The 20386-nt window shown below is 34.1% G+C and overlaps 1 protein-coding gene and 1 non-coding gene across 2 annotated transcripts; both read left to right on the plus strand.

Annotated features, from left to right (window-relative positions):
- The first annotated feature begins 275 nt into the window (after window positions 1-275).
- LOC147281973 (pre-mRNA cleavage complex 2 Pcf11-like protein) lies at window positions 276-7995 on the plus strand. Its single transcript, XM_086247980.1, has 7 exons — window positions 276-1055; window positions 2923-3024; window positions 3337-3594; window positions 4077-4202; window positions 4279-4737; window positions 5101-7095; window positions 7545-7995. Exons 1-7 carry the CDS (start codon window positions 681-683, stop codon window positions 7557-7559), a joined length of 3330 nt encoding a protein of 1109 aa, XP_086104106.1. The 5' UTR covers window positions 276-680; the 3' UTR covers window positions 7560-7995.
- Window positions 7996-14877: 6882 nt separating this feature from the next.
- On the plus strand, window positions 14878-14958 carry TRNAL-AAG (transfer RNA leucine (anticodon AAG)). Its single transcript has one exon. It is a non-coding gene; the product is annotated as a tRNA-Leu (tRNA).
- The last annotated feature ends 5428 nt before the right edge of the window (window positions 14959-20386 follow it).

Consider the following 20386-nt stretch of genomic DNA (forward strand, 5'->3'; position numbering starts at 1 on the left):
TTTACTAATGTATTATTTTGACAGAAAATAAAATTTTAAATTTCTATACGTATGAATGCAAGTATGCAACTAATGCAAGACCAATAAAAAGTTAAAAACAATAGTATTGATTTTTTTTTTTATAGAAAAATAAATAAAAAAGTTACCTTTTTTTTTTGGCCATGAAAAAAGTTACCTATTAAACAAAATCAAATAGTAGAATAAAAAAAACCGTTAGCAATAAAAAATAATTATAAAATCCCTCTTTCCCTTCTCGAATCAGGAAAGCTCGTTTTTCTGTCTTAAAAAAACGACCTTTGCTATAAATCTCCCTCGCACAGATACACACCCACACACACTCTCTATTCTCCATCGCTTTTTTCCCAATCTAACCCTAATTCTCAATTCCCCAAGCTTATTTCACCAGTAAATCCTCAAGCTTCAGCACCAATTTATCAAGATTCTTTTTTCTTTTTTCATGTTCATTTTATATTACATGTAATAAGAATCAGGGTTTATCTTGATTCTCCAATCTCCATGTACAGTTTAGGGTTTTTTAATTTCTTATTTGTCATAGCAATAACTAGGCCCCTTTGTTGTTAGCTGTATATGTATTTGGATTGAAATTTAATAATTGTAGATGGTTACTCTGTAATCGATAATTAGATTTAGGGTTAGGGTTTTGATTTTTAAAGACGGTGATGGAAATGGAGAGCTCGCGTAGGCCATTTAGCAGATCAAATGAGCCAGGCTTGAAGAAGCCCCGATTGGCCGAAGACCGAGGTCTGAACCAAAACCCAAATGGGCGAACTTTCCCGCAACGGCCCGGAGGAGCTAATCCAGTGCTGTCAAGGTTCAGAGTGAGTGATAGAGACTCGGAGAGCAATGATCGCGGGGGCGGGGGATATGTGCCGCAGCCGCTGCAGCATCAGGAGCTTGTGAGCCAGTACAAGACGGCGCTGGCGGAGCTCACCTTCAATTCAAAGCCAATAATCACTAATTTGACAATAATTGCCGGCGAGAACCTCCATGCGGCGAAGGCGATTGCTGCCACTGTTTGCGCCAACATTATTGAGGTGAAACCCAGTTATACACTGTGTATGTAGCTGTATTTGTGTTCATTATTTTCATTATGGCGCCAGTTGTTTGAATTGATTTGTAAAATGCAAAAGGTGGAAAAGGAGAATTAAATTGTGCTAGTGCTTTGATGCATGTCATGTGTTATGTCCATGATTTAGTGAAAAAGAAAAAGTGATTTCTTTAGATCCTTGTGGAGAAAGTTGTTGTCTTGGATTTGAAATATTTATGTGCGCACAAAGTTTTAGTTTTGTTCTGAAATCAGCTTAATTTGGCTTGAACTTTTATATTTCTGGATGCAAATAACAAAGCTTTACGTTAAGTGTGGTGGTCTAATGTTAACTGTGAGTGGAAATGTTTGTATTCATCAGTATCCCATGAAGAAATGAGAATGGTGTAACCCAGTTTCATTTTTATTATTTCAGTATGATATTGAGTTGATGGTTTGGGTGCAACTAACTTCGATCAGATCTTGTACATTGCAATCCATATCTTTTGTTGAATTCCCCAAGTTGTTTAACAGGTTTCGTGTCAAATTTGTTCAATCCATTGCACGCAATCGATGCTGTGTTTGTATTGAATAGCCACATGAGAAAATGCATTCTGTGGGAATGTGGGTTTCGTGGAACAGGTTGTAGCACGTTTCGAATCTAATAAAAATATTTCAGAAAGGTGGAAAACCACTTTCATAGCGTAACAGATGCCGCTCTGTTTAGAATCTTCGCATTATATGTTACGGTTGTGTATGAGAACCTTATGCCAATAGACTTTTGTTTAGATCTCATGGTAATTCCCTGCAAGAGATTGACTTTTATAGCTGATCTCTGCAGGTGAATGATCTCATATGGTCTTTTGGTTAGAGATATTTTTCTTGATTTACTGATCCTCTGATGGTAATTAAAGATTGTTTTATTGATAAAACAGATAAGACATATAAACCTCAGATTTTGTCAAGGGATGCTGCCAATTTATATCCTTTCATTAGAACAGTGCAGGATATATTTGATTCATTACTATGATTGCCGCTAAAATATACGATGTTACATTACATTAAACCTTGAAGGCAATCAGCTGCTTCCTGAAGTCATCTTGTTTGTTTTATATACTTTTTTAAGTCAAATTGGTTTAGATGCTTACTCTGTTAGTGCTTAGTCTTGAATTGCTCTCCTTTATTGCTTCTGCTAGCAACCATTTGCATTTTAACTTAAGTATCTTCTGATCATCCGGCGCTTGAAGATGTTTCTCTAGACATTACATTATGCAGGAGTGGCAGAGTGCAAGGTTTATTGTTAGTATGCTAATTGTCAATGATCTGGTAAAGTGAAGACTCAAATCCTTGTGATACAGAAACTGGAATGAGATAGCTAAGATATATTAAGGAAAGGACACATGAGAAAACAAGTCATACAAGATGAATCACTTGCTGGAAAAAGGGTTTTGGAGAGTTACTAGGGAAATAAATGTTTGATGTGACATGCACCTCTAAGCCTTGGTTCAGCTTCCAAATGGGTGGGTGGGGTTGGGATGTATATTAGTTTTTAATCTTACCAATGTCAAAAATAAATAAATAAATAAATGAAAAGATGTTTAAAGTCGCATGTGTTACTGTATTTACTCTGGATGACCCTAGATTTTTCTGCACAATGGGCTAATTGAGAAGTTGTGATACCTGCAGTACTGTTGCTCCTGTTGTCTTTTAAATGGGTTTGAAGAGCCTATACTGACACAGCTTATTCCCCATTCCCCTTTCCATTTCCCTTTGGAAGCATTCTGGTGCTAGGCTGTTGGTTTATCAATCATATATTTGTTTAAGCAATATTAGCTGCAGCTAGTGTATTGTATCTGATTGTAGTAAATAATTTGCAGGTTCCTAGCGAGCAGAAGTTACCCTCGCTTTATCTTTTGGACAGTATTGTAAAGAATATCGGAAGGGATTACATAAAATATTTTGCTGCCAGACTACCTGAGGTTAGATTTCTGTTCTGCATGAAGCCTCTCATTCTCAGCACATGTTTATTTTTAAAATGTAAGAATGTGTTCTGAGCATTCAATGCTCAACTATATTAAGTTCGATAATTAACTACTAGCAGTCAGGGTAGCATTATCTTTGATATCTCTGGGTTTTAATCCAATAACCAATTACCTGGTTTCTTTCACATAACAAGCTGTTTGTCTTCACAATGCATTATTGCTATCCCCACTTGTCACAACTCACAACAGGCTTGATTCTTTGTTAGTCACTTTGGTGTACCTAAAATTTTCTATTTTCCACACTTCTAGGTATTCTGCAAGGCTTATAGGCAGGTTGAACCTTCTGTACATCAAAGCATGCGTCATCTTTTTGGAACATGGAAAGGAGTCTTCCCCGCTCAGACACTTCAGATGATTGAGAAAGAACTTGGGTTTGCTTCTACAGCAAATGGTTCATCTTCTGGAGCTACAACATCTAGACTGGATTCGCAGTCACAACGTCCAGCACATAGCATTCATGTGAATCCCAAATATTTGGAAAGGCAACGTCTTCAGCAGCCTACCAGGGTAAGTGGAGTTCTTAAATCAATTTTGGATGTGAATTCACATCTCTTAAGTTCTGACCTCCTAGTACATTAGTGTAAGCATGTGAAGTTTCTTGGATGTTTGTTTTTCATCTCCTTTGCTTTATTTTCTACCATTTAGTGGTGGTTTGTTAAAATTATGCACACGCAAATATTATGATCAGAAAATTATCCTGTGAGGAGCATATTTTCACTGGTGAAATGGCTAATTAGTAACTATGTGGAATTACAACCAAATTTTAGAGTGACCTTATATTAGGTTGTATAATTTCTGTCTTACTCTTTGTTTTTAGAGAGTTTATGAGTCAAAGATTTGCTCTATAGTTTGGAGCAAGCATATACTTTCCTCGGTATTTTGATCTTATACCAGATGTCTTTATTTGAGAATACATTTTCTGTTTCCTTGTGCTGAGTATATATTAATTGTTTCTTTATTTTTTTTGTTTTCTGGTGTTTGGTGTGAAGGCAAAAGGAATGGCTGGTGACTTGGTTGGGCCTATGGCAGACTCGATTGAGGATGCTGAGAGGTCAGATAGAGTAATGAGTATTAGTGCTGGACGGCCATGGGTTGATCCTCCTGTTAAAATGCATGTATGTGAAGTAAATTTTGATTTCTTGTGTGTATTATTTCCCCTTCTGTAGTCTTATCATATGGTAACATTTGCAGAGTATGCAACGTTCAAATAGAGATGCACTAAGTGAGCGTGTTCATGAGAAGAATATTGGTGCTGAATACGGAGAATATGAATATGGTCCTGATCTTCCAAGAAGTTCAAGTGTGGGAATTGTTAGAACTAGTGGGAAGGTTACCGAGCAAGGACATGATAAACCTTGGTATGGTGGTGGCAGCAGTGTTGCAGAAACAATATCCAGCCAAAGAAATGGTTTTAATGTCAAGCATGGACTTACTAATTACTCAGCACCTAAATCTGCAAATGCCGATCCTCGTCTACAGGCAGGCATTGCAAGTAGAAGTAGTGGTGGGTTATCTAGTAGCTGGAAGAATTCCGAGGAAGAGGAGTTCATGTGGGATGATATGAACTCGAGATTAACAGATCATGGACCCCCCGATGTTTCTAGTAACTCAAGAAAAGATCGATGGACATCTGATGATTCAGAGAAATTGGTAAGCAAGAATGATTTCTGCTGGTTGAAAAATTGGAACCCTGAGATTCCATTAACCTACTGGTTGAAATATTAATTTCTCATCCCCAAATTATGGGATGAACTAAAGAAGGGACTGGTTTCTTTGATGCTTCATTTAGTTTTAGATGCTAGCCAATTCCCATAAGAGTTTAAATGATACCTAAATTATTATTGGGCTAATCCCGGTTTGATCTCATGCAACTCATTCTGTGGTTGCCTTGGGAGAAACAAAGATGTGGTTGTGTCAATTGTTTTTACTTTTCACACATTTTCCCCCACTTTACATTATCAAGGACTATCTTATGTGTTTATTTATTAACATTGTGTCATTGTCCATATGCAGGGGTTTGTAGGTCACTTTCACAAACCAAAAATTGTAAATGATATTGCATCAACAGTTGATCCCGAAACTTCTTCCGATCCCACTGAACATAAAGACCTATCTGCTCTTGGGCACAGGATGTCATCACAGGCTGTGGATCAGCTGACCCCTTCTGGGACTCCTATCATTAGTTCGGTTCATTCAGAGCGTTATGCTTCAAGTTTAAGTGGGTTATCAACAAGTGGAGATTCTAATGTGGCCAGGATTGGAAGTCGAGCACAGATGGTCTCTTCTCGTATTGGAGCCTCAAGCTTTGGGTTCCTGACAAGTGCACCATCAGGGTCTACTGGATCTGTAGGGAAACAGCAGCAGCTGCAGTCTGTGAGAGCTGCATCACCATCTGGACAGTCTCTGATCCACCAGCATTCTCCCTCACCTACGTCAACAGTACACCATCCCCATCGTCGTTTGCAAAATTTAGCTGAGCAAGACCATGCTCAAGCTCCATCTCTTCCTCTTGATCTAAAAGTATCTCAATTATTGGGAAAACCGGACTTAGGGTTGCATAACCAGTATACTGAGGACTCTGCACCTATCCCAACTTCCAATGTTCGACTGGGTAGTATGAAAAAGTCACAGCCTCAAGATTTGCAGGCTTCATCTCCGTTTATGCCTGCCATTCAATCAAGGCACCCTTACCCATTCCAACAACAACCAGATAGTGTAGAGTCTGAATCCTCGGGTCAGACTCAAAAGCCTTCTGTACCACAGGTCTCTACTTTTGTAACTCCCACAACAGCGGAAAATTCTATACCAGATCTTTCTAATCTCCTTGCTGCAGAAACATCTGGAAAGTCAAACACAAGTAGTTTGTTGGCTGCTGTTATGAAGACCGGAATTCTCTCCGACAAATCAATTACTGGTAGCTTACCCAATTTGAATTTTCAGGACGTGGGCCAAATGCCATCACAGTCAGGTGTTAAGCCCCCCTTGCCAAGTGGACCTCCCCCTACCCAGATTGCACTCCCAGCTTCCAAGGTTGCATCAGCACCTTCATTAGGTCACCCTTCCCATGCTAAGTCGCCAGCTCCCTCAAATATTTCACAGAAGGTAGGACATCCGCCACTTCCACCTAGCCAACCACCTTTGTCTCTTGAGGGTGCTTCATCAGCAAATGCTTCAAATGTGGTGAATAATGCCTCTGATCCAATTTCAAATCTTTTAAGCTCTTTAGTTGCAAAGGGTTTGATCTCTGCATCAAAGTCGGAGTCACCCACTCTTGTGTCATCCCAAATGCCGGCTGAACTGCAGAACCAGAGCCTATGCACGGCTACCACCAGTTCAGTGCCATTGTCTCCTGTTTCAGATTCCTCAACTGTTCCTGTTTCATCTCAAAGGGATGATGTGCCTCTCTCAGAACCTGAACCTGTTGCTAAAACTTCTGCTGCCTTACCTCAATCTACCAAGATGGAAATAAGAAACCTCATAGGCTTTGAGTTTAAGCCAGATAAAATCCGAGAGTTACATCCATCTGTGATCAATGACCTTTTCGATGACCTTCCACATAAGTGTAGCATATGTGGCCTTAGGCTCAAATTTAAAGAACGGCTTGATAGACACTTGGAGTGGCACACTTTGAAAAATTCCGAAGCCAGTGGTTCAATTAGGGCATCAAGGGGGTGGTATGCAAATTCATCCAACTGGGTTGCTGGAAAGGAAGGACTTGCTTTAGGACTTGAGTCCAACAATTCCAAGGACAAGCCTGGCAAGACAGTGGACAATGGTGAGCCCAGGGTTCCAGCAGACGAAAGTCAATGTGTATGTGTTATATGTGGTGACATTTTTGAAGATTTTTATTGTCAAGAAAGGGATGAGTGGATGTTCAAAGGAGCTGTGTACATGACTATTCCGTTTGGAACTACAGATGAGAGTTGTTTGAAGGGTCCCATTGTGCATGCAAATTGTATATCAGAAACTTCACTCTATGATTTGGGCCTCGCCAGCCGTATTAAATTGGTAAGCTCTTGTTCATTACCTATAAGGTGTTATGTGCATTTTGTTGAATGACATTTGATGTGCTATAGTGGTCTTTTAGTTTTAAATTTTAGGGGATTTGACTACATCAAATTGTTATGACGTTTCAAACCTAAAATAATGGTGTCCTATGCTGGGTTATCTGTGTCAAGTGCTCAATCTTAGCTTCCCTCCATCATCAGAAACACCCCACCACCACCATCACTGTTGTAGCTGTGTGACTGCCATCTTAGGGTCCTGACTTTGTTGTTAGTAATGACATTATGCTGCCTAGTCTTACTCGTGCAGTCCCTAGAACTGAAGGATATTATCAGTTGGATCCCTTTTTCCTCAATTATTATTTTAATTTTGAATTTTAGATCGTTTTGCTGCATTTGTTTTTTATTTTATCTTTTTATGGATGATGGATGTTACCTCTTACGTTTTGGCAGGAAAAGGATGTCTAATGCTCCAAGCAGAGAAGAAAAAACCATCACCATGCAGTTACGAACTTATGGAGGGTATCCAAGTTTTACTTGTGTATTTTAGATGTGACTGGTCCTTGAATGCTAATTTTGTTGTGCCACAAAATGGTGGTGAGAGCTTTCTACTAGCTCTTCCTTTTTTTTTTTTTTTTAATGTTTTGTTTAATTCATAGTTGAGAGAAAAAAAAATACATCTATATGCCAGATAAATTGAATCTCAATGATTTCTCTTATGTGGTTGATCTTTTGCTATATTTGTTTGGTTTTTGACTTTGCTGAACTGAGGAGAAACCTGAAGAAAGACTCCACATAAGACTTCACAATTTTTATTTTTGGTTTATTTGATCCAATAATTTTGTATCTTGATTATTGACCCAACTTTTTTTATATAATTTATTTTTTCGACATTTACCCTTGCCAAAAACTGCAAGTCTGCAACAAAGAATCAGTCCTCTCTCTGTCCACCCTTATATGGATCCTTGTGTTCTGGGTAAAGAGATTTAGGGTTGTTTCATGCCAACGTTTTTCACATGTGCACATGCTGATCTTGGAACATTCTTATAGGGGATGAGATGACCAATCTCACCTACACGGCACAGCTTTAAGGGCCAAGTCGATCTGTGTTGGTTATTCTTTGATTCTTTGTAACATAGGAAGGGATATTTGTTTAAACTTAAAACTAATCTGACTCTCTTTTAAAGAGAGGTTCACATAACCAAAAACACTACTTCCATATATGTACAACTGCTTTGTCATTATCAAACTGTTGACGAAGAAGAAAATAGCTTTCTTATATGCTTTTCGCAACTTGTTTAATAATCTTTTTTATAGCTGTGTTTACCCCAGTTTTCATTTTCCATTTCTAATCTCTCTCTCTCTCTCTCTCTCTCTCTCTCTCTTCTCATGTCAGCTTGCTCCTTTTTCTTGTACTCAATAATTCAATATTGTTACTCACTCATAGCTCAATTAACCCCACGAATGCCCCTCTTTTTGAGAATGTTCATAAACGAGCTTCCTTGGTTAATCATACATAAAAGTATTGTAATTATAAACTCAGATGAAGTACCCTTATGTTTAGTTTGGTGCTCAAAAAGGTCCAGATACATACCGCAGTTATTAAGAGAGAAATTCATACAAGTGCAATTAATAAAATGTATAATAACGGAGTCAATTCCATTGGTAACCTTGATATCTCATACCATACATATATGATATAGTTGCATATATTTTCTCACATATTATATGCTTTTCCTAACAACCAGAAAATTTAAAAAACGAAAACAGAAAAAGAGATTACATATCTCACAGCTTCTATAATTATGTGAGCAAAGTCCATATATATAGTGGGGGATGTCTATTGTCTATGGCTTTTGGTGTTGGGTGTAAATATAATCCAAGTGAGCTTCTGCAATCATCCTTCTCTTAAGACACTCTTCATCTTTGTCATTGCATTCTTCTGATCCCATGAGCTGTAATTAGTGATCACCACCCAAAAAAAGAAAAACAAGGTCAAAATAAAAAAAATTCACAGAGCAAATCAAAGTAAAAAAAAGGTGAGAGAACTTAAATTCCTCACATTTATGAGATCACCATCATTTGTGGCATGAGTTAATGTTGAACCTTGGTTTTGTGGCAACAGAAGACGAGCATATGACGAGTGAGAGAAAATAAGAAAAGCAAAGAGAGAAAAGATGAGAAACAAGTGGTGATTCTGCTTCATATTGTTTCTCTTTTGGGTGTGTGTGTTCTGAGAAAGAGAGAATGAGAGAGTGTGTGGAACGTGATAAAGCAGAGTGTGAAGAGCTGTGTATAAATAAGACCAAAGAAACTAAACAAGGCTGCTCTGCTCTGCTGCCCTTGAGTCACATGGAAGGCTGTAAGCAAAGCAGTTACAACTTAATTAGCACTACGCTACAGTTTGTGGCCCCTACCCTTATTTATTTATTATTTTATTATGTAAATTACTACAAGAACTTATTTATACACGTGCTATGCACGTAAGCACAGCTTTTTGGGCATTGGCATCTTTGTTAGAATAGGATCCCTAACTTGATTGGTGTATTATTGTAATTATAGAAAGTTGTGGATTATCATTGCAATTAGACTCTTCCCATTTGGACTAGGTTTGCACTTGTATATATATATATATATCAAGAGAGAATTATAGAAATGGTCTTCGAATTTTACTTTGGATATCACTTTGGTTTATGAACTTGTTTTTTTGAATTGTATAGTACATGAACTTTCACTTGTATATCACTTAAGTCTGTTCCGTCAATTTTAGTCACATGTATCATGTTGGAGAAATAAAAAGGAGGTGAGTTGCTAGTTTATCCCTCAATTGTGAGTCAGGTGCTTGACACGTGACTAAAACTAACAGAAAAAATGGATGAAATTGACAAAATAAACTTAAGTGATACATAGGTAAAAATTCGTGGATTATAAAATTCAAGAACCAAGTTTATGGACCAAACTGACACGTACTCAAAGTAAAGTTCGACGACCATTATTATAATTTACTCTATATTTCACACTTGTGAGATTAATGAATTAATTGAAAATATTTTCCCCAAACTCTTGGCATGGTATTAGAGCGAGTTAATTACACTTATGCCCCTTAATGTTTATCATCTTTTCACATACACCCCTTGGGTTTCAACAATTACACATACATCTCCTGATGTTTCAAAACTGTTGCATATAACCCCCTATAGTGAGACGAAAAATGATGGGAAATTATGCAAAAATGCATGCTAAGAAGTTAAATGGCCTAATAAGATTACTCAAGGTGTAAGGTCCAACATCAATACAAATATTTTCTTTTTTGTTTATTTATTTGTTTCTCTTGTAAGAGGTTATATGCAATAGTTTTGAAATCTCAGGGGTGTATGTGTAATTTTTTAAATCTCAGGGAGTGTATGTGAAAAGACAATAAATTTAATGGGTGTAAGTGTAATTAACTCGTATTAGAGCCAAACCTAATTCTTCCTTGCCTTTCGGAAATTAGGGTTGTCTTTCTTGAGTGTTTTGGGGTTTTGAATTGCTTTATTTGGTTTGAATTTTTCTCATAAAAAAATTGTCTGTTGTTTGATGTAGGAAAACCATGTTATAAAAAAAAAAAAAAAATTAAGCCGGAGAAATACCATGTTATAATATCATTGTTCTATCTTAATTCCAACTCATTTTTAGTTATTTATCATCTTTAGACTAAACAAAAAATATAAGATAAATTTCTTGTTTAATTATGGAATCTAAATTAATTATAGAGATAATTAGGTTTAGGTCCTTTAGAAAAACAGTTTTTAGATAGAAACCGATGATGTTTTAAAATTTATAAGAAAATCTTTTTAATTCATAATAAAGTCCTTTTAATTTATAATAAAATTCTTTTAATTCATAATAAAGTTCTTCTCTGATTTGAAGGGTATTTCCCCCTCCTAGGGTGTAGAGTGGGCTTTGTAGAGGCTGCATGTTACTGCCTAAAATCTTGGAGTTAAAACCTAACATAAAGCCGTTAAAGAAAAAAAAATGAACGGACTTAATTAAAAACCCTAAATCACTACTAGTCTTAGTCTAAGAAAAATTTATAAAATGGACTATACTCTATTATCAAGATGACAAACCTAAATAAGGAGCACCAAACCATAATATATGAGAGAGAGAGAGAGAGAGAGAGAGAGAGAGAGAGAGTTAATTTCATTGTTTATTTGTTTGTGATTATCATTGCAGGCCAAATAAAGTATAGAACAAAACAAAAAGATGCCAAGATGAGAAAGAAAGAACCGTCAGGCTGAGTGTTGATGCCTCACCTTTCTCTTGAAAAGAGTTGTCCAAAACACAAAGACAAATTTAAAACGTCAACAAGTCAACCTGTGGCCTACAGCTTTTTTCTATTTCATAATTCACAGGACGATTTTTTGATGCCTTAATTTGTAACTTTGTCCCAATTTCTACGAACTACTCCTCACACGTTGATAAGTTTTTTTTTTAATGGACTTGCATCCGTTTTATATTATTCTCATGAAATAAACTTAGAATTACCATCAAACCAACTAAATTGAATTGAATTTTTAGGAGAAAATTTGTTATCGAATTCAATCAGGGAGATTTTCAAATTTAGAAATTCAATCCAATCTATTAAAATCATTTTGAAATAATTTAAAATATTGAATTTAACTGAAATATATGATTTTTCGATTCAGACATTACCATAGAAAAACTGTTGATAACCTTTAAAAAACGTCATGAATGATCTTTTATGGTGTTTTCAAAACGCGCACCACAAAAAACTTTGGTGATATCGGTGCCATTAAAATGCTGGTCATAATTTTTTTTTTTTACATAACATTTTCAAAATGCCCTCTGAAAACTTCTTACACGATTAATAACATTTAAAAAACGCTATATAAACATGATTAAATGAGGTTTAGTAGATGCCATTGTTTGTTTGCTTCATTAATTTGTACATCACTTCTGCCAATTGGAATTAGTCTTCTCTTCTAGTTCTGTTAATTTCAACTTTCCCCCACAAATCTGTAAAACAACAAAACTTTTGAAGTTCTAACAGTGCTTAATTTGACCCTTCATTCTCATGAATGAAAAGAACAGGAAATTAAACAGAAATGTATATATATAGTAAACATGCATATATAATTTTCTAGCTAGGTCAACAATTTTTCTTCCTTGGTCCATGTTTTCCTAATTGAAAACGTAGAATATTCAAAAAAAAAAACAAGACTTTTCTAGCCTTGAAAATTATGCCACTACGTACGGACATGAATCCAATTGTTAGGCTGAACTTGCGGAAAAACATGCATTATGATCATCCCATATTTCTGCTCCCACTAACCTAAGCTTTGTCTTTGTCTTGGGGGTTGCCTTTTTAAGCATTCATAGGGGTGCTTTTTTTTTTTCGGACGAGTTCATTGGGGTGCTATCGTTGTGTGAATTAATTCGTGTGATGTCCAATCATTTCGGATTCCTGTCGGATACTAATCAATCTTAATATAATTTATTTAATTAATTATACAAAATAACTTAACACTAATTTAATAGGTGTATTAATTCTTATATTTTGTTTAAATTGATTTACATATCTTATGAACTCTAACTTAATTACGACTAAATTCTTTTTACTATAAAATAAAACTCATCAATTATCACTTATACATTACTTCTCATAAAAATTCATTTGGCAAACCAAAGAAAAAATATCTAATTCTACAAGGATTCATAAAATATTAAATAAAAATGAAAAAATTGTAATTTTCTTCATATAATTAATACTAGTAGTTACACAAGCTTATAGTGTCAAAATATTCATATTTAATATTAGCTTATAGTGGCCAAAATATTAGCTTAACTTATTTGTAATCGTAGATATCATGTTAGTTACATATTCATAATAAAGGTTAACCTAACCTGATACCAATTAAATTCGATTGGTATTATTGAATTATATATCATCACTCTATGAAAAGTGACTAGACCAGAGATGAGATGACCTAGAGTTTCAGTACGTGTCTATAATTTCTAGGACTGAAGGATAAAGAAATGACCAAAGGAAAGAGACATCAGAGTGACCACATGCATGTATTTTTGTGATGTCCATAGGCCGTGTCTTGTTCTTTAATTGGAAGTCGCTTCCTGATATATGAATATATGATTCGATATTTGAAAAAACAAAAACAAAAAAGTCGGGGAGCTTTTGCAATGAAACAAAAAGGAGAACACAGCTTTACAAATCCACCATTCTTTGCTTTCCTTTTCTTTTTCCCCTTGTGATCTGTGAGCCAACAAATAATTGCATGTATATATTAACTCTAATGCAAAAGGTTATGCAAGTTCTTTGACACAAAAGTTAATTAATGGGGATAATGAAATGTTTTAATTTGTTCGATCATCACTTGTTGCAACTTACAAGCATACATTTAATTAATTAGTAATTTTAATTTCATCTTGATCCATAGTATGAATCTATGATATGTTATATTGTTAATTAAATTATGAATTACAATTCCTGGCCAAAAAAAAAAATTATGAATTACAATTATTCAATAAGTAAAAATAATATCTCTATGTAACATACAAAACTTTTTGATAGCATAACAAATTTCACAAAGTCAGGGATTCTAAATCAAGAACCCCACTTTTGTTTGAAATTTTTTGTCTTTTATTTAGAGAATGACATTTTGGCCAAGGCAAATAGCAAAAACTTGAAGATTTTCAGTGCTCTTCTTCAAACTCGTGGAGAATTATCAAGTACCACACACACTAGTGCTGACTCTTCCACTTCCAAAACCAAAGAGTATATACTTGCTAGTTTCTAGAGAACAAATCTCGTAATAAATACCAAATATTTTGTTTGAGATCAAACCTCAAACGACCATTGATCAAACTTCACCTCTAAATCCCAAACAACTCAAAGAAATTCGAAGACCGTTCAATTCAAGAAGACGTGCCCTTTACTCTTGCATCAAAACGTACTCAAGTTAAAGACATAAAATTAATTTGTACCTACAATTACAAATATCTAGAAGATTTGTCATCAAGTAAAGCTTGATATGCATGAAATCTCCATTAAAATTTGGCTTTCCTCATTAGTGTAGACAAACTTTTTGAGGCCTCATGAGATGGACATCACCAGCAAACTTTTCAAAGTGTTTGACGAGTGTGGGTCTTCATATGAATCCACAAACAGCGATTTCAATATCCTTCTCACCTCCCCTTTTTGGATGATTCTCTCTTAGCTTTATCAAAGGTAGAGTTATGGGAAATATTTCCCTACATGCATGTATATTATTATTTCAATCAAGGCTATGTAATTTTTTATTTTTTAATTTGAAGGCTATTCAAGTTAGCTGCTGAAAGGTGCACCTTAACATTTGTGGGCAATCAGGCATTTCGAACTCAAGAATGGGAAGGCTGTTTAATGTCATTTTCATGTAATCTCATCAACTGGTAGAATTATGATGGTGATTGTCATCACATGGCTCTAATTAATGAAGGAGATTCAACCTCCAATGTGATGTGTGTGTTCTTTCTTAGGTAAATGCTTTTGTCCTTTTTATTTTATTTTATGGGGAATTGAAAGCTACACATACCAATTACCATGCAATGCATGGAGCCTCAACTTCAATCAAATGCTTTGATTATGATGTAATTTTGCCTGAGAAATATTTAAAATCGAAAGTCTGAGTGATTGATTAGAATATGACGTTTAGTGCTGGCCAAAAAAAAATGACATTAGTGGACATCTATTACCTTAATATTTCTTTTGTTTTCGATCTTTAGCATCGAAGTTGAGATGGCCGAGTTGGTCTAAGGCGCCAGATTAAGGTTCTGGTCCGAAAGGGCGTGGGTTCAAATCCCACTCTCAACATTTCTTTTTCTCTTTTTATTCATTTACTCTTTTGGGCCTTTGGCATTTATGTAAGGAAGACAGCAAGTCAGCAACCGACCCAGTACTTTAAGGTTCACAAACAAACCCAATTTACAAAAGAAAAGGGAAATTCTAATAGGCCCATTTTAAAAATCCCACTTGACCCAAAAAGGCTTACAATAGCTGTAACTAAATAAATATGTCGTATGCAAATTTATATCAGTAATGGCTTGAATTTTTGTCATTGACCATATGATGGATTTTGCCTTGTAAAGCAACAGTGCGATTACATAGGAACCACCATATGATGCAAGTGTAAAACTATCCTCGCATTGATATGCCATTGCTATTTTAAATGTCCATGCATTCAATTCATAATTTTTTTAGTACAAGCCCAAACGTGATGTGCTTAAGGTCTTCTTTAGCATTTTCCTCATCCAGCAATCTTCCATAATTCTCAAACAAACTGTCCAGGATTCCTTCTCCAAAATGCTGGCCAATCATTGATTCTTGAGTAGCCCTAACTGCCCTTGAAACCCTTGTTCCATAGCTCTCATCATTTTTGTGATCCCCCTCTATATAAGCGGTTTCAATTGCCCATAGACATACATGCGCATCTAAAGTTTTTTGTATATATATATACAGACTCGTTTAAGTAATGATCATTACTTTAAGAAAAGTAAGAACATATTCTTTTTATAACACTTGGTAATGTAATTCGATAATTAAAATCGTTTAATTTTTAGGTTCCTTTTCAAGAGTTATCCTTGTAAAAAATCAGTCAAATTGGTGATTGTTTGGTAATCTAAATTGTGCATACAAATATAGTCTATCAGATAAAATTAAAATGATATTTGCTATAATAAACTGGCTAAACAATTTTCGATCTGGCTAATTTTTTACAAGGGTGACCATTGAATGATGTTCTAAAATATAGACGGTTTTGATCATTTAATTGTTGGTCCAAAGAGGATGTTCTTACTTTTCTTAAAGTAAGGACATCCTTACTTTAAAATTTCCCTATATATACATAAATTTTTAAAATGGACATTTGAAATATGGACACTGAGATCAATGGAGAGATCAATGGTTGACCAGTGCTCGGCTCTGACAGTGTGATATACGCCGAGCATTATTGGTGGGGTCAATGAGCGCGCTTCGCTGAACTGAAATGATGAAGTGGATGGTTGGTTTGACCAAGTCAACTGTTCAAAAGTCAAAATGTCAAATAAGACTTTAGACCGAGTGTAAGCATATGATTGGCTCAAAAAATCCTTGTAGATTTATCCACAAACATAAGACAGTCACAATTTGGCATATATGTTTAATCTTTTTCTTTTTTCAAATGATCAAACCCTAACCAATATTACATACAGAGAGCCGAGTATTATTCTTAAAAATATTATCGGAGTCCTAATGAGACACAGAATTGAAGGAGCAGAGAAAAACCGTGAGCAAGCAGCTGGCCCCCAAGATAGGGAGCCATTATATGGGACTGGTTGCCTTCATTTGGATAGTGATAATGATATATATGATCAGTGCTATAAAAAATAAAAAATAAAAAGATAGCATTCACGGGTTGTGCGAACTTTTTGCAGTGTGTAGAAATAAACACCTCAAAATAATTAAACTATAATGATTAAGATAATAATCTAGAAGGAAATTGAAAGCAGAAATTGACAATTAATATATAATAAGTATATATGAAAAAATAAGTAGGGAAAGAAAGCAGTCAAAGAAAGTTGTATCGTCCGTACATATATATTTTTCAATGATTAAAATTGCTTCTTAGTTAAGCACCAGCCCCTTAAATAGTACACAAACATGTATAAACTCCAACTTCAATCTTAGCTTCAGATAATTCTATCCGGGCAGTGATCAACTGCTGCAACTATAGCTACTTTCAGTGCAACAGCAGCTCTCATTGTTGCTAGAGAATACCAACAGCTTCTTAGAAACTGTTGAACCATGTTAATTAATCTATAATCAGTCCATGCATGTTAGCTAGGTTTACAACTTTAATATATTTATCTCTATGTGTTCTTGTCTTGTTCTAAATTACAGAAAATTAATCCTCAGGCAAAACACTAGTTTTACTTTTACTTGCCATTATAATAATTCTTGCTCAGGCTGTCATTAGTTGATCAGACATGTGATCGAATACGTTATTGTACGTGTCAAATCACAAATTAATTAATATGGTGATCAATATATGAATTAACTAGAGTGAGGAGGTGATGCAGACCACCTTCTGACCATCATGACATATTTTGTTTAATTTTTTTTATTTTACCCTTTATTGTATAACAAGATAAAATCAATTAGATTCATTAATTCGGTGGTCATCTACCAAAACATTCACCAATGTTCGGCAAATAAGTGTCGAATAAATACAAATATTTTGGTAGATAACTGTTAAATGCCTTTTTCATTTTCATTTAGTGGTTATCCACCGAATAATCCGCTAATATTCTGTAAATAATTGTCAAATAATTATAAATATTTCGGTAGATAACTGTCGAATGATTTGACCAAAAAAATTGAAATTTTTTATTTTAAGAGTAAAGTTAAAATTTTAAAATAAGATGGTCAACTCAATAGTTTAGGGTGGTCGAAATAACACTGTCCTATGAATTATTCTAGTGTACTGAGAATTTGTATATTCTGAAAATTAAAATTATGTGTGAGTCACTAGTGGATTCATAACCCATGTTTTTAGGTATATGCATGTGAGTACAATATAAAAGTAACTAAAGATTTCAATACATATAAATTAATGTTGGACGGTATTGTAAGATAAGTCATGGTAATATATTCATTTTCTTGAGTAGTGTTATTGGCACTCTATTTTAACGACTTATAAGTTATAATTCACTTATGAGTGCATAAAATTATAAAATATTTATTTTTAGTGCATAAAGTTAATTAAATTGGGTGTGCTAATAGTATCCATCCTTTTTCTTCCAATTTGTTGTTTATTGTAATGTTTTATATATATATATATATATGTGTGTGTGTGTCTATATGCGGGCATATAATTACCTAACATGCATGGGGCTGTTTATATATTGTTCAAGACTATTAATTAATATCTCCATGTGTGCATGCACGTGTGCTGAGGGGGAAAGTCAAGATCTAGCTAACAATTAAGATCTTCTAGAGAACAGCATGGCTTTGAACTTTGAAGCAAGATTGGGAGGTAACTTAACGGCTATGAACAGATTGAAGCAAGACGTGTAATTCAGTAATGGTCAAGACCTTAATTAGAAATGCAGATCAAATTGAATTAATTATAGGTGGAAATTAATTAAGGTCAAAAGCTGATGATCGAAATCTTTGGAAGATAAAAGAATGATATTGATATATGGCTTCAAAGAGAGTAAAGAGTAAAGGGAGGATGGTAACTTTCGGTTGAATTAATTAAATTCTGAATGTCAATTGTCAAACAACATGCACCTGTGACTCTGTGACCTGTCTGTCTATAACGAGTAATGAATCTAATTTTACTCCTTTTCATGTAGTCAAATTCCTCATTCAATGCGTTGTGTTGTAAATGTCAATCCAGCGCCCACCTGCTGCGAATCTATCTCATTTTAAGTCCGAACTCCAAATTCATCGCGTATGTATATATATATATATATATAAATGATTTAAAATTAATTAATTAGTTAATTAATATAAAATTAATCACTATATTAAGTGCACTGCATAATATAATTTTAAAATTTAAATTATTTATTTTTTTAAATCCTACTTCAAAAATTATTTCTATAAAAAAATTAAAAATTAAAAATTATTTAACTATTTAATTATAATAATAATTATTTATCTATTTTTATCTTGTTTAATATATATAATATAATTTTTAATTGATCATATTTTATGATATAAATACATTCTCATAATAAAATGAGTTCCATTATCATAAGTCATATATCTTGTTTTATGTACGAATTATTGCAAGCTTGAAAAAGATTCTAACTTTAGATAAGATTGTAACGTTAAATCCGATAAGACAATAAGTCCTAAAGGTAATTCATTGAAAAAAAAAAAGGTTGATTTACATTTACTCAATTCATTGGTTTGATTTCTTTTGTCATGATGTGATGTGGGTGTGGCTATAGGATGAGGGCATAGGTTGTATATCTTCTTAATTATTGAAGGCCCTGTTGCTAGCTAGTCAGCAGCTAGCCTACCTCAACCAACATTTCTAGAATCTCAACCATTAACGCTAACCAGTCACTTCCTTACCTTTGAAAATGTTATCTTCTGCAACACCAACTCAAGCGATTATGCACACTGATCGAACAATTGTATATATATAAGTAAAGACTAAAGAGGCAACAAAAAAATATATTATATTATATTATATTATATTAGAAATAGAGATAATTAAATTTAGATTCTTTATAAAAACAATTTTTAGATAAACATCGAAAGTGTTTTAAAATTTATAAAACAATCTTTTTAATTCATAATAATTTAGAACAAAATTCTTTTAATTTATAATAAAGTCTTTTTAATTTATAAGAAAATCATTTTAATTTATAATAAAATCATTCCCCAATTTGAAAGGTATTTCCCCTCCTAGGATGTAGAGTGGGCTTTGTACGCCTAAAGTCTCGGAGTTAAAACCTAACATAAAGCCGTCAAAGAAGAAAAATAAAAGGAGCCCAAAGTCTTGGAGTTAAAACTAACATAAAACCGTCAAAGAAGAAAAGTAAAATGAGCCCAAAATCTCGGAGTTAAAACCTAACATAAAGCCGTCAAAAAAGAAAAATAAAAGGAAACCAAAATTTTAGAGTTAAAATTAACATGAAGCCGTCAAAGAAGAAAAATAAAAAGGCTTAATTAATAACCCTAAATTATTACCGATTTTAATCTAAGAAAAACTTAAAAAATGAACTTAATTCTAAATCTCTCTTAGATTTATTCAAGGTCATTTTCATTAATTAACACCAAAATAGTTGACTAAAACATTCTAAAAATTTGCAGTTGTTGGCTATCATTAAGGTGCAAGAAAAAGAAGTGCATATATACGACATGTTCGAAAGAAAAAAGAGAGAGATATATCTATTAGATTGGGATTTTTTTTTATTTTTTAAAGTATAAATCTTCCATTTTGCCCTTCAAGTCAAATGATATGTCAATTTTCCTATCCCCACGATGCATATGTGTCTAAATTTTACAGTCACATTATAACAAAATCAATCTCTTTTGAAGTCTTTTTAAAATATGAAAACTCTTGAACATCAATCCTTTTAAATATGAATTAATTAAAGCAGAATTTGCGTTGAGGATGTAGTTAATTTAATTGCAAGTTGCAACAGCATGACTTGGAAAAACTAATTTATACACTACTTATTTACTTTCAGTGATCCACATGTTGCCTTTTAAAATACATATATAGCTCATAATTACTCTAATA

Source organism: Dryas octopetala, chromosome 6 (assembly GCF_963921425.1).
Source record: "Dryas octopetala chromosome 6, drDryOcto1.1, whole genome shotgun sequence".
NCBI lineage: Eukaryota > Viridiplantae > Streptophyta > Magnoliopsida > Rosales > Rosaceae > Dryas > Dryas octopetala.

Bases quoted from the DNA above. Each gene is read 5' to 3' on its own strand.
- LOC147281973 (XM_086247980.1), top strand. From the start codon at position 681: ATGGAAATGGAGAGCTCGCGTAGGCCATTTAGCAGATCAAATGAGCCA. The intron at 3,025-3,336 runs GTTAGATTTCTG...CCACACTTCTAG, and splicing joins TTGCTGCCAGACTACCTGAG to GTATTCTGCAAGGCTTATAG. The intron at 4,203-4,278 runs GTATGTGAAGTA...TAACATTTGCAG, and splicing joins ATCCTCCTGTTAAAATGCAT to AGTATGCAACGTTCAAATAG.